We start from the raw sequence: 14,018 nt of genomic DNA, 5'->3' as shown, positions 1-14,018 counted from the left end.
TTCTCTCTTCCTGTTTTTTTTTTTTGTTGTGACCTGCTCACCTTCTTGCTTAGCAAATGGAAAAACTAGCAGTAAGTGGTTCTCTATTCTAGACTCTAATATAATCATGATGTCCAGACAACACGCTTATCATCTCATCCCTCTCCATATGTACCTGCTGCCGTCGTCAACCAAAAACGGCCTGGGCCCTCCCACTCTGACTCCACCCATCTCTCATATAACGCTGCTACAGTCCCCATCTACCCAAATCATACTGTTTATCATCGTTATTTATGCATTACTTTTGGCTTCGCCTTTGACTGAATCATCTTATCAACTTCTTAACCACTCCCTCTTCACTTCTGATTTGACAGCAGATGTAAAATCTCTCAAAATCATTGTAGTTGTGTACCTGATTTGAGAGGGGGATGTTGCCCTGGATTGAGAGAGAGAGATGTTTAGTCTACCTTCATTTTGCGTGCTTATTGCTCCATCCCCATATCTGTTCAAATTCCCATTTTCCTGGATTAGGAACAATGTTTGATAATTCCACATATTTGGTCAGTATATCTCTGTGCTTGGACATACTGTACCTTAACCATAGGGGGCCAGACAGACAAGTGGTGATGGTCGGTATATAACCCAGTCCTCCATGGCTAATGATGACAGCCTGTGGTTGGTTAATAGCTGGTTAATAGTGCTAGCTAGACCCTCACCTATGGCTCCGGGCCTCGTTAGGTCGTCCGGTCTCTGTAGGGACCATCGCTCCACTCCACACTGGGCCTCTTTAACCCTTTCATCTCCTCCCACTCTTGATAACCCAGGATATCCATCCGTCTGATCATGTGATCATTATGCCTGTGTGGGTGGTGTGTTGACCGTCTCTGGTCTTTCTGTAGGAGCTGGAGCTGTGTCGCAGGCTCTATAAGCTGCACTTCCAGCTGCTGCTGCTCTTCCAGGCTTACTGTAAGCTCATCAGTCGTGTGGACACCATTAAGAGAGAAGCAGAGGTGAGGCTGGCTGGGGGGGGGGTTTACACCCAAACACTTTACTCGACAGGGTATGGGTAGTGGAACATTAAAGGTGGTTGGTTTTAGAAGAAGCTCTGGTAATAGGAATCAGTTTAGGTCATTTATTTAGATGACAAGCCTAAAAGAAACATTGTTAAGTCAGCCACTCAAGCATGCTTGTAGCCTTTCAGGTCATACCCTGTGTGTGAGGTCAACACAGGGATGGAGATGGTGGGTTGTTATTTTACTTTCCCTTCCCCAAAGAGCTCTTTAATTGGGCTTCAGGTTGGTTCAGGAAAGCATGAGAGACACGGAGGCCGCCTGCATTTCTCCCATCTTCCTTGACAGGGAAACCAGCAGTGACAATGCACACGCTAAATTAAACAAATTTATTGTACATATCACACACATGCGTTTAGGAATTTAAGATACTGTAACAGCAATAGTTCTGTAAAGTCGTGAGCTGTTATTGTAAATGATTACTTACAAATGTGCCCTTAAGATTGAATGTTAACATTCTTAAAGATGCCTCTGTATATGCTCTTTTTCTATCTCTCTCACACACAATTTTGCAGACCAGACAGACAAGCACTGACACAGTGCCTGGATGTTCTGCTGAGGGCTAGCCCTGCTGTTTTATGGCTTTAATCTAATTAAATCCCTGAATGAGATTTGACTCTTTTCTCACATGCAGAGAGAGGGTCAGCTATTCCAGTTCCACGTCAATACTAACTGCATTGCTGCATAGACTTTGACGTACACAAACACACGTGAGATTATCTCTGCGGTTATCTGAACTTTGGGTGTGTGTGTGTGTCTCCAAGGTGACCAACATGTCAGAGGAGCTGGCCATCCTGGAGAGCTGTTTGAAGCAGGCGGAGTCTGGGGTTGATGGACAGGAGGATGTGGGTGTGTCTGATGCCTCCCAGACCAGCACTGAGACAGCCATCCAATCACTGATCGAGACCCTGAGGGCCAGAGACTTCGGCTCCGCCCTCACACAGGTCAAAACCTTCAGGTAAAGAAACCACGTACCCCACAGCTATTCCTCAATGTATAGACTACACAGGCTTGTCATGTGTCTAGTCCACAGTCCTGCATCTACTCTTAAACGTCAGTGCTGATGCCCCTCTCCACTAGGTCTCTGTGGCCTAACGACATCTTTGGGAACGAGTCAGACGACGCAGTCCAGACTCTACTGCACATCTACTTCCGTCAGCAGACGCTGGGCCAGACGGGCTGCCTGGCGGTGGTGGGACCCAGCAGGGACCTGTCCCAGGCCAACGGGCGCCTCATGGAGCTCAACCTGCAGATCAGAGAGGCTCTGAGCCAGGCCCCCCAGACCACTGTGGTCAGCACTGGACTGTAAGGCTTCAGGCACAAAGCCTGGACTTGACTGGACTAGAGCAACCCCCCTGTACCACTCACAGTTCCCATCTGCTCTGGAGGCTGGGAAGGTGTGTCGGGAGGACAGAACAGACTCCACCTATAAGGGCTAAAGGATGTGTGGGAATAACTGACTCATATTAATATATATTACATATATCAAATACTTAACGCTAATATCTGTTTTCCCAGAATAAGCCAATTTGCAAAATTCAGCTGCAATAAGTCGTGGTATGATGTGACTGGTGACGACTGGCCCGGGAGTGAGAAGGAGGGGTGGTAAGGGGCATGATGATGCTAAACTGGAAGCGTTTTGGCGGAAATTACCTGATGGGCCTCCCATATTGGCCAGTGGCCGCCTCAGGCCCTTTCAGGAGACTGGATGGGGCCTGGGGTTCGGTCAGGGAGACTGGTGTTGTGTTCTCATAGCAGTAGAGTTGGAGCATGAGAGACTACGTCAGCCCGGAAGGATGTGTGTGTGGACAGGCTGTTCCTGTCAGGATTCAGAAACAAACACACAAAAAGTGTTCAAAAGCATGCTTGAAAGAGAGAAGCACTGCAAGAATATTTTTTTGACAAATGTACTATTTTTTATTAGAGCTAACATCCTAGGTTGTAAATGTAAGGATATTTAACATGTAATTGTAACCCTAGGGGAGCTGTTCCCCACAGGGACTGTAAAGAGATACATGTATCTGTTAATTGACTTGCATTGGAGACGAGCATCAGCTTCAACAGGTCTTCTAATGAAACTCACTCTGTAACCAAATAAGTAGCTGCCTGTAGAGACTTTAGGCTGTGTGGTGTATATATTGGATATTCTTGTATACACTCGCGCGCACACACATGCATATAATTGCACAGAAGTGGAGACTGGCTACAACTCATTATGAAAACATTAACTTATTTTACTCTGTATATATTTTAGAAAATGTATAGTGTAAAACCAGTATTATTTTTTTCTTGTACTTTTGTGAAATGCACTGTTAATCTGAATTAGATGTATGAAGCTAATGCGAGAAGAGAAAACCCAGAGCAGATATTGAGTAACGAATGATCTGTGCCGCTATTATAATCCTGTCACACAAACTTTAAACATTTCCCAGACTGGCCTGCCTGGTGGGAGTCACGGTTCATGTGCTTAGGGGTCAGAGGAACTGGTTGAAGGCGCGAGCTGGTGTAGATTATGCTTCCTGTTGGACCAGCCCGGCCGTATGCATTCCTTCTCTCCACTGTGATCTCCATGTTGGCCCTGTACACCAGCACAGGTCACGCTAAAAAGCCTTATGAGGGGAAATTGAGGCCCGTGTTCGTCCATATTAGCGGATCCCAGCGGTGCACTGGTGATGTGCCATGGCCCTGTGCTCTGAGGGGAAACTGCTGCCATTAAAGCCGTGCTTTTGCTTCTGAAAAGGCACTGCTTGCTGCCTGCCGAATTGCAGGACATGAACTAGATGTCTGAAAGCGTTGCAGGAAACTTGTCATGGCACATTGTAAACGATCACTGTACTCATTCCTCACGGAGAACTTGTCTATTGCATTTGAATGGATATTATTTACCTGGAAAATAGTCGTGGAGGTGCATTACTGGATACGTTTTTCCTTTCATCTCGCACACACTAGAGCTGGACGATATGGAGACAAAACAAATCCATATTGTGATATATTTCCTTTTTTTTGCCTTCTCTCTGGATAAATAAAAACCTGATCATATGAATGTTGTTTTCAGACTTGTTAAGGTTAACAATAGAGGGCTACACTGAGTAGTAAGTTGTACCGTAAAAGGCTACATTCAGTACGTTGGCAGCAGAGTTAAGATTGAACCATGCTTCTGAGCTCCAGTAACCTCCCACTCCTCAGCAATGGGTTTATAATGGCTGGTAAGTCAGGCAAAAAAATCCTATACTCCTCTGACGTCACTAGTCACGTCTAGTTAGCTACCCTGGAGGCACAGCTTGTCAGTTCTCTACAAGAGACCATTGCTTGAATTTACAATCTCAGTTAATGGCAGATGTTCTACAAGTGTGCACCACTGACAGTCACATACATAGTGATTAGCATCTAAACACTGTACTTGTGTGCACAGCTGTAGCCATGAAATGTTTTAAAAGGCTGATCATGGCTCAACACAGACACCCTGGACCAGAGGAACACCTATGCTGTTGACATGCCCTCCCAGGTGGTGAGGTTAGGAAATACATCCACCATGCTGACCCTCATGGTGGTAGGTGCCAGGACAAACTCCCTCATCACAAAGGAGCTGATTGTGGACAGTGTCAAGTTCACGGTCCGAAAAGTTTGGGCATGGGCCCTCAAGTCTAGCTTTACCTTAGTGCAGCCAGTCAAGATGCTTGGTATGGCCACCCATGATTTTAAAACTAGCAGGTGTCCACATTCATGTAGTGCTTCTTACTCAATTACCTTGGACATCGATGGGAAGGGCCTGTAAGCCTTTCACTGAGTATGTAGTCAATATTTCAAATCAGTTATCCTAGACACTGGTTGAGGAAGAAGGCCAGAGAAAGTAGACTGCTGGGTATTGCCATTTTATTTAACATCAAGTAGTGTTTTCCTGCAATCTCATTCATAACGCAAATAAAGGCACCAGAAAATAAAAATCTCAAAAGTATTAGTCCACATCCCAGAGCCTCATTACATGTGCATGAGAGCTTCTCTGCACCGCAGGACTTAACATGGGTGGGGGAGGGTGCAGGTTCCTGCTAGATGATGTATTTGAAACTGAAGGTGAGGTCACAGGAGAGGCCCTTGCACCTGCCACACAGATCCTGTCTGAGGGCGTTTGGGGTCAACGTGGCGCGGGGTCACATGGCACATGCAGCGTGCCTTGTTGCAAGTCTGTGGACATAGATAAGTGGAGGACCCAAGTCTTTAGTGTCATGGTTTGTATGTCAGGTTAACAATGTATGTACAGAAGCCTAGATTCTTACCTGACAGGTTATGTCCTCAACACGGTACGGGTTGAAGGACTTCTGGCATGTTCTACAGAACTGCTTGAAGTAGACCTGAAAAAGACAAGACTTGATTAGAGGCACTACCAGATTAATAACATAGTACAGGGAGTGAATAGACCAGCGTAGTATACCTTGCTCGTTCCATGGACGCACCAAACATATGCACTCTCCCAACGCAGGTTACAGTCTCTGCAGTGATAGTACCCATACTTCTGCTCCAAAAACTGGGAATGGCATAGAGTACCACAGTAGGTGTCATAATACCCATAGAACCTAGCGGTCAAACGGAAATGGTTCCAATCGTTTTTCCCATAGGGGATTTTAGAAACACTTAAAGGGCCGTGTAGACTTATCCTGGCATGACGTTTTGATAGGTGTAAATCTCTCTAGGACAATGTGACATAATATATTCACCCTCAAAATGAAACGCTAATTAGCTGCTAATGTGGCTAGCAAAGAATTACAAATGCCATGATCTGGACAAAACCGCTGAATTGAGGGAAAGGTAAGAATCTCTGGCTTAACTATCTAATGGTTGCTAAATGTAGTAATTAATAAATTGGCTAAACTGCTTTAGAAATGTACAATTCTGAACTTTCTTGTGCAAGTTTTAAATTGAGACCATACTTGTTAGCAAAGGTGTCAACTATAAATGACATGCAGGAGCTTGCAGAGATTTTTAGTTTTTAGTTTTGCATGACGCCAACTTTTACGTAATTAGCATTTTCGAATTAGAAAAGAGCGACTATTGATAAATCTTGCCAATAGAGATTTACATGGTTATCTAAACGTCACGCCACAGCATATCTAAAATCCCCTATGGGAAAAAGTCCAGTTTCCATATTGTTATATTGTCCATCTAAACGTTGACAACGTTCTACACAGCTTCCACCTTTAAAATGAGTCATGTCAATCTAAAAAGTGGGTAGGTCTGTTACAGCCAAGTTGACTATTCTAAATGAGTGAGTATGGAGCTAACCTGAAACCTCACGCGGGCCTTGATTTTCGAGCCATCCTGGCAGGCTTTGACGCCCTCGGTCATCAATCAATCAATCAAATTTATTTTATATAGCCCTTCGTACATCAGCTGATATCTCAAAGTGCTGTACAGAAACCCAGCCTAAAACCCCAAACAGCAAGCAATGCAGGTGAAGAAGCACGGTGGCTAGGAAAAACTCCCTAGAAAGGCCAAAACCTAGGAAGAAACCTAGAGAGGAACCAGGCTATGTGGGATGGCCAGTCCTCTTCTGGCTGTGCCGGGTGGAGATTATAACAGAACATGGCCAAGATGTTCAAATGTTCATAAATGATCAGCATGGTCGAATAATAATAAGGCAGAACAGTTGAAACTGGAGCAGCAGCACAGCCAGGTGGACTGGGGACAGCAAGGAGTCATCATGTCAGGTAGTCCTGGGGCATGGTCCTAGGGCTCAGGTCCTCCGAGAGAGAGAAAGAGAGAAGGAGAGAATTAGAGAACGCACACTTAGATTCACACAGGACACCGAATAGGACAGGAGAAGTACTCCAGATATAACAAACTGACCCTAGCCCCCCGACACATAAACTACTGCAGCATAAATACTGGAGGCTGAGACAGGAGGGGTCAGGAGACACTGTGGCCCACTCCGAGGACACCCCCGGACAGGGCCAAACAGGAAGGATATAACCCCACCCACTTTGCCAAAGCACAGCCCCCACACCACTAGAGGGATATCTTCAACCACCAACATACCATCCTGAGACAAGGCTGAGTATAGCCCACAAAGACCTCCGCCACGGCACAACTTAAAGGGGGGGGGGGGGGGGCGCCAACCCAGACAGGATGACCACATCAGTGACTCAACCCACTCAGGTGACGCACCCCCTCCAGGGACGGCATGAGAGAGCCCTAGTAAAGCCAGTGACTCAGCCCCTGTAATAGGGTTAGAGGCAGAGAATCCCAGTGGAAAGAGGGGAACCGGCCAGGCAGAGACAGCAAGGGTGGTTCGTTGCTCCAGAGCCTTTCCGTTCACCCTCCCACTCCTGGGCCAGACTACACTCAATCATATGACCCACTGAAGAGATGAGTCTTCAGTAGAGACTTAAAGGTTGAGACCGAGTTTGCGTCTCTGACATGGGTAGGCAGACCGTTCCATAAAAATGGAGCTCTATAGGAGAAAGCCCTGCCTCCAGCTGTTTGCTTAAAAATTCTAGGGACAATTAGAAGGCCTGCGTCTTGTGACCGTAGCGTACGTGTAGGTATGTACGGCAGGACCAAATCAGAGAGATAGATAGGAGCAAGCCCATGTAATGCTTTGTAGGTTAGCAGTAAAACCTTGAAATCAGCCCTTGCTTTGACAGGAAGCCAGTGTAGAGAGGCTAGCACTGGAGTAATATGATCAAATTTTTTGGTTCTAGTCAGGATTCTAGCAGCCGTATTTAGCACTAACTGAAGTTTATTTAGTGCTTTATCCGGGTAGCCGGAAAGTAGAGCATTGCAGTAGTCTAACCTGGAAGTGACAAAAGCATGGATTAATTTTTCTGCATCATTTTTGGACAGAAAGTTCCTGATTTTTGCAATGTTACGTAGATGGAAAAAAGCTGTCCTTGAAATGGTCTTGATATGTTCTTCAAAAGAGAGATCAGGGTCCAGAGTAACGCCGAGGTCCTTCACAGTTTTATTTGAGACGACTGTACAACCATTAAGATTAATTGTCAGATTCAACAGAAGATCTCTTTGTTTCTTGGGACCTAGAACAAGCATCTCTGTTTTGTCCGAGTTTAAAAGTAGAAAGTTTGCAGCCATCCACTTCCTTATGTCTGAAACACATTCTTCTAGCAAGGGCAATTTTGGGGCTTCACCATGTTTAATTGAAATGTACAGCTGTGTGTCATCCGCATAGCAGTGAAAGTTAACATTATGTTTTCGAATAACATCCCCAAGAGGTAAAATATATAGTGAAAACAATAGTGGTCCTAAAACGGAACCTTGAGGAACACCGAAATTTACAGTTGATTTGTCAGAGGACAGACCATTCACAGAGACAAACTGATATCTTTCCGACAGATAAGATCTAAACCAGGCCAGAACTTGTCCGTGTAGACCAATTTGGGTTTCCAATCTCTCCAAAAGAATGTGGTGATCGATGGTATCAAAAGCAGCACTAAGGTCTAGGAGCACGAGGACAGATGCAGAGCCTCGGTCCGATGCCATTAAAATGTCATTTACCACCTTCACAAGTGCCGTCTCAGTGCTATGATGGGGTCTAAAACCAGACTGAAGCATTTCGTATACATTGTTTGTCTTCAGGAAGGCAGTGAGTTGTTGCGCAACAGCCTTTTCTAAAAATTTTGAGAGGAATGGAAGATTCGATATAGGCCGATAGTTTTTTATATTTTCTGGGTCAAGGTTTGGCTTTTTCAAGAGAGGCTTTATTACTGCCACTTTTAGTGAGTTTGGCACACATCCGGTGGATAGAGAGCCGTTTATTATGTTCAACATAGGAGGGCCAAGCACAGGAAGCAGCTCTTTCAGTAGTTTAGTTGGAATAGGGTCCAGTATGCAGCTTGAAGGTTTAGAGGCCATGATTATTTTCATCATTGTGTCAAGAGATATAGTACTAAAACACTTGAGTGTCTCTCTTGATCCTAGGTCCTGGCAGAGTTGTGCAGACTCAGGACAACTGAGCTTTGAAGGAATACGCAGATTTAAGGAAGAGTCCGTAATTTGCTTTCTAATAATCATAATCTTTTCCTCAAAGAAGTTCATGAATTTATCACTGCTAAAGTGAAAGTCATCCTCTCTTGGGGAATGCTGCTTTTTAGTTAGCTTTGCGACAGTATCAAAAAGGAATTTTGGATTGTTCTTATTTTCCTCAATTAAGTTAGAAAAATAGGATGATCGAGCAGCAGTAAGGGCTCTTCGGTACTGCACAGTACTGTCTTTCCAAGCTAGTCGGAAGACTTCCAGTTTGGTGTGGCGCCATTTCCGTTCCAATTTTCTGGAAGCTTGCTTCAGAGCTTCAGAGCAGTCATAACTGATTGGTCAGTATTACTAGCTTTTGTATGTGGCCAAGTATTTGTCTTTTGCCTTTTCTGTTTTGTCCTCAGACTTCACCTTCATCCCTTTTCCTAATCTTAACGGTTTCAGGTGGGTCACCGGTCTGTGCTTGTCTCGACTCAATTTTGTCATTCTAGAAAGGATGCAAGTCTCCTAGACGCGATAGGGGAGTAGACTGCCAGAGTGCGAGGGTAACGCACCCCTCCAACAGAACTCCCTGGACTACCGGGTGTCTGGGACTCTTGTCTTCTCTTGCGCAAAGTGTCTCGCTTTCTGGCTATGAGGGTCCGTGGGCCGAGGGAACACTGCACAGAAACATCCTTCGGATTGACCTGCACCGCGACGTTTTTGGTGTTTGCTTTCCGTAGCCTCGGATTAAGATTGGGGTTTATTTGGGATAAGAGGAATTTAAATTGCGCGCGATGGTGGTTATCAATGTACGTCTGCATAGTTGGCCAAATAATTTTTGTTTCTCCAGCCCGCACATTTTGGTTTTTGATACCTGCCAGAGTACGGGTTGTAAAATGAATATAAATAGTTGTCGATTGACTCATCTAAATATGTAGCCATTTTTGCTAAACCAACTCGGGTTGTTTGGTTGACAAATTTAAATAGATTGACGACACAAGATTTCATTAATTGTAATCAGGTGTGGCAGTCCTCCTAATTGGCCTCAAAAACCAATCACTCTGAAGCCGCAAATAACATGAAACTCACAAGATGACAGAATGCAGAAGTGTCAGTTGATTTTTTTATTTTTAATATACATTGATAAACATATACACAGTGGTACATTTTACAGACAGTTTGTCATCGTACATATGGTGATATGGAGTAGTTATATTAGGCTCTGTTGAAGGATTGTACTGCATGATTTGTCTCTTGAACTGAAACCATAGGCACCAAAAACAAGTGGACTTGAGCACTTGCTTTGAATGCAAAATAATAATTGACAATGTTTGGTCATGTAGATCAGATGATCATGTTAGACTTTACAAGCAAGTGAGATGATGACACCTTTGTGAAATGTTGTACTGCATCTGTGATGTGAGAGGGGATGAATATAGAGATTATTTTTGATGATTTCCATTTTCACAGCCATTTTCTTTCATAAACAATATGTTGAAGTAAGCCCAGATATACTAGCATTTTTTACTTCAATTAACCTTTTCATATTTTTTCATGGTCATATGGCTTATGCTTGCTTCAATTATATTTAGTAACTTTCACTCCCCCCTAATCTTGAGTGTTCTTTTCTGAGACTACACACACACAGGGTAGCTTCCCTGCAGTCAAAGATTGCTGACATGACAAGGATTTTTTGTAGAGATGCCATAAGCAGACCTGAATGTCATTATGTATGCACGACATCACCTACGGTGGGCCATCATTGTATCATGCACACTAAACAGGAGTAGCATCCGGACAAGGCTCTAACATGATGAGATTTGGGTCACTTGTGGTCACCGCCCCGTAAGAAGTGTCAAAGCCCATATCTTCATCTTCAAACCTATTATATCCAATATCCCCATTGTCCCCCAGTGGGTTTGTGTCTGGTTTGTGTAAAACCTCTTTCCTGTACATCCGGTAGGCCAGGATGAAGATGCCAGCCTCGGCTGCCTGGAAGAGGGCGTAGAGCAGAGGGAACATATACATGCCCCCCATCAGCTGTGGTGGGAAGGTCATCTTCAGGATGGCTGTGCAGAGCTGCACGTTCTGGCACCCGGTCTCCAGGGACACGGTCCTGCGGATGTTGGGCGGGAGATCGAAGAGGGTGGCCAGGCCGTAGCCTGCAGCGTAGCCACAGGCAGGCATCAGGACAGCTACCACATAGACAGATGGAGGGATGGTGGCCAGCAGCTCTGGCCCCAACATGACCCCCGTCATGATGAACAGCATCACCAGGGTCACCAGCAGAGACCACAGGGACACCTGGGGAAACATACCCCATGGGGTCAACACAAGTTTTATGACAGGCCTTCTCTATATCCAGATTGTTTTAGGAAGGTGGAAAGGGAAGGAACAATGGACTAATTTTCAGGATATTCAAACAGAACCAATATTATAAAGGACCAAGGGAAAGCCACAAGTAAGCATGGTCCACTTAAATCTATCTGATTTCATGTATCCCTTCCCCTCTGTGGATTTCTCATCCAGTTCTATGATTCTGTCACACATCTCATGCCTCTCCCTCTCCTGGTTGAGCTGCCTTTAGATGAGTTCATCTGAAGTGGAAGGGCTCTCCCTGACTCTACAGTGCATCTCTGCCTCTGATGTTACCTTTGTCTCAACAGAAAGCTAGACATGCACAATGTCACACTCTGATGACACACAGTCAAAAGGTACACAACTGACTATTATAAAAAATGTAATTTATTTTACTAGCCAAACTACCCCGTTTTAATAAAAAAATATATACTATTTTTATCTTGTATTTTATTCTTAAATTCTTAAGGTGAGAATTAGAATGAGTTATGTAATTCTAAATTGCCCTTTCCCTTTTTAGAGTTTAGTATTGAAATATGAAGTAACACTAAGTTCATCAATCATTTATATTAGGCAGGCCCTGCTATATAAAAAGTACTAAAGGAATGTAAAAAAAATAATTTAAAAAATACCACTTTGATCCAGTCACCCTGTATCCAAACCTTCTTCTATTATACCCCACCGTTATTTGAGACGGCCCCATAGTAACCTTTAAAACGATGTCGGCCGCCCGGTTGTAGCGGTATCGGAGCACGACCCCCAGGCCGATGGGTATGAGGGTGCTACAGAGGGTGAGGATGATCGCGCCGAACGGCATCAGGTTGACCACGGGGGTGTTGATCCAGGCGCGGCTGTATATCCACAGACACAGCGGCATCAGCACCAGTGCAAGGACCGTGGAGGAGATGGTCATGATAATGCTGGAGAGAGGAAGGTGAAAGACATCACATTAACTTAATTTCAGTCCCCAAACGTAAAAGCAGAGTAACCAGTAGCATACACGAATAGTATTTTAGAATGGTTGACGTTTAACGAATAGGCTAGTATAGGCCTAAGTGGTGGATCCTTATTTCCCCAAGCAATGGCACCATTTTCTGTATAATAAATAGCGATGTGTTTAAATCAATTCAAGATGTGCTGCTAAAACAATTTGGACCATAAATCCCAACAGTATGCTGGAGATTCTGGAGATATGACCGTGCGTAAAATTCCATTCTAGGTCTCTTGCGTAAAATTCAACCAAAAGGCCTATGCAGAAGATCCAAGTAATAGCGTACTTATTGTGCCTAAACTTCGAGTTATAGGTATCTTGAATAAATCATTATAGATATAGTTTTCCCATCTAAAAGTGGGCTATAAATTGTGATCGTTTTAGTTGAAGTGCATTTTATAGTCCACGTCAAAGGTGTGATAAATTCGTTTTGTTAGGTTGTGATTTCTTGAGTAACCTCAGATTCATCTCCCCGTTCACTAATAAGGACATGATGTTGGATAGGTTTCCTCCTGGACAGCAGCCACACAGTAGCACGGCCATAGCCGCCACGTCGTCGAGCGAGAATGCCAAAGCTAGCAGGAAGGCGACCAGGGGCATGATGACGAACTGACACACCAGCGCCAGCAGCACCCCGATGGGTCTGCGGATATGCTCCCCAAGCTGGCTAACGTCTACCGTACACCCTAGCCCCAGCATGGTGAAGCACAGGACAATCCCCACAAACACATTGATTCCGTGACTTAGCGGGGAATCCCAAAAGGCAACCACCAGGTGAGCTGGTTCCGTCGGCGGCAGCTTAGCCCGAAGCCCAGCAGCAAAGGCAGTACTGAGAGTGCTGGCTTTCAGAGAAACCGGGTTGTTCGTTACGCGTAATCCTGCCATGGCGAGTTCCTCCGAGAAGCTTTCTGAGAGTCGGGAGAGGGTGTCATTTATGGTGAAGTTGAGGAATTCTGTTTGGCCAGCAGTTGGGACAGCCGTGACCACCACGCTTGAGTTCTCCATCGCGTTACCAGTGGACAGAAGCTCTTCACAGTCGGTGTCCCACTGAAGGTGCCAGTGCGTAAACTGTGGTCCTCTAGCGGTGCATTGTCATCGCGCGCTGTCACAAATGACAGAGGATGGAACTCGAGGCTCAAGTGGTTAGAGAATGTGTTGGCATCAGGGCATTGCGTTGTGTTTTAAACACAGACCCACCTAGTGACGGTCAGGGGCCACGGATTGGCTCCCATCAGCTGACAGATGGGAGTCTGCTCATCGTCTGTGGGGAATTGATATCAGGGATGATGGACTCGTGCAGGCTTTTATCATGAGCTCGTGCAACGGAGAAACCACATCTATTTATATTATAGGCAACTGTAGCCTGCACATGCTAATCATATTACTAAATATTTTCTTTAAAATATTTTAATTAACATTTATTGTTGAAAGTCCTCATCATTTTACTTTCAACAATAAATTCATAATTTGAATAAGTGAGACTTGTAGTTTGCTGTGACAAGCGCATAGCAGAGTAACTTTTAAAATGTTGAGGTTGAGTAGGACAACATAAAGGGAAACTGTGACGCTCTTCATATTCGTTTGTTGACTGTAAGAATGCGCGGGCACGTTTCTGTTCTTCCCTGTGTGTGCTATTTCCAGTGGCGACCCGTCAT

The 14,018-nt window shown here is 44.8% G+C and overlaps 3 protein-coding genes and 1 long non-coding RNA gene across 41 annotated transcripts in view; 2 read left to right on the top strand and 2 right to left on the bottom strand.

The window, feature by feature from the left end:
* fryl (FRY like transcription coactivator) overlaps positions 1-5,003 on the top strand; it is a 114,043-nt gene extending 109,040 nt beyond the window's left edge. For 26 of the 38 annotated variants that reach the window (XR_016496312.1, XM_090235949.1, XM_090235944.1 and 23 more), the window contains 4 exons: positions 54-71; positions 879-989; positions 1,814-2,007; positions 2,130-3,486. Coding sequence is in view for 33 of the 38 variants with exons in the window: in XM_090235949.1 (XP_090092075.1) it covers positions 54-71; positions 879-989; positions 1,814-2,007; positions 2,130-2,358 (552 nt within the window). In the remaining 5 variants the exon portion in view is untranslated. Of the gene's footprint in view, positions 1-53; positions 72-878; positions 990-1,813; positions 2,008-2,129 lie in introns of all 38 variants that reach the window. The other 12 variants (XM_090235953.1, XM_090235933.1, XM_090235931.1 and 9 more) reach the window with 3 other exon arrangements.
* Positions 5,004-5,095: 92 nt separating this feature from the next.
* On the bottom strand, positions 5,096-9,956 carry LOC110524546 (zygote arrest protein 1). Its single transcript, XM_090235975.1, is given in 10 exon segments — positions 5,096-5,168; positions 5,170-5,231; positions 5,324-5,398; positions 5,479-5,571; positions 6,327-6,384; positions 8,048-8,077; positions 9,382-9,438; positions 9,440-9,517; positions 9,519-9,833; positions 9,835-9,956. Coding segments are annotated over 10 exon segments (963 nt in total).
* On the top strand, positions 5,639-11,692 carry LOC118964642 (uncharacterized). The gene is made up of 2 exons (XR_016496316.1): positions 5,639-5,852; positions 10,978-11,692. It is a non-coding gene; the product is annotated as an uncharacterized LOC118964642 (long non-coding RNA).
* Positions 10,124-13,517, bottom strand: slc10a4 (solute carrier family 10 member 4). Its single transcript, XM_021604318.3, has 3 exons — positions 12,821-13,517; positions 12,082-12,292; positions 10,124-11,318 (listed from the first exon to the last, which is right to left on the bottom strand). Exons 1-3 carry the CDS (start codon positions 13,366-13,368, stop codon positions 10,791-10,793), a joined length of 1,287 nt encoding a protein of 428 aa, XP_021459993.3. The 5' UTR covers positions 13,369-13,517; the 3' UTR covers positions 10,124-10,790.
* Between the last annotated feature and the right edge of the window lie 501 nt (positions 13,518-14,018).

The sequence above is a fragment of the Oncorhynchus mykiss genome, chromosome 5, assembly GCF_057628025.1.
Source record: "Oncorhynchus mykiss isolate SJ-2025 chromosome 5, ASM5762802v1, whole genome shotgun sequence".
In the NCBI taxonomy this organism is placed as follows: Eukaryota; Metazoa; Chordata; class Actinopteri; order Salmoniformes; family Salmonidae; genus Oncorhynchus; species Oncorhynchus mykiss.
The sequence above is the reverse complement of the archived record's forward strand: the minus strand, read 5'-3'. Positions and strand labels throughout refer to the sequence as shown.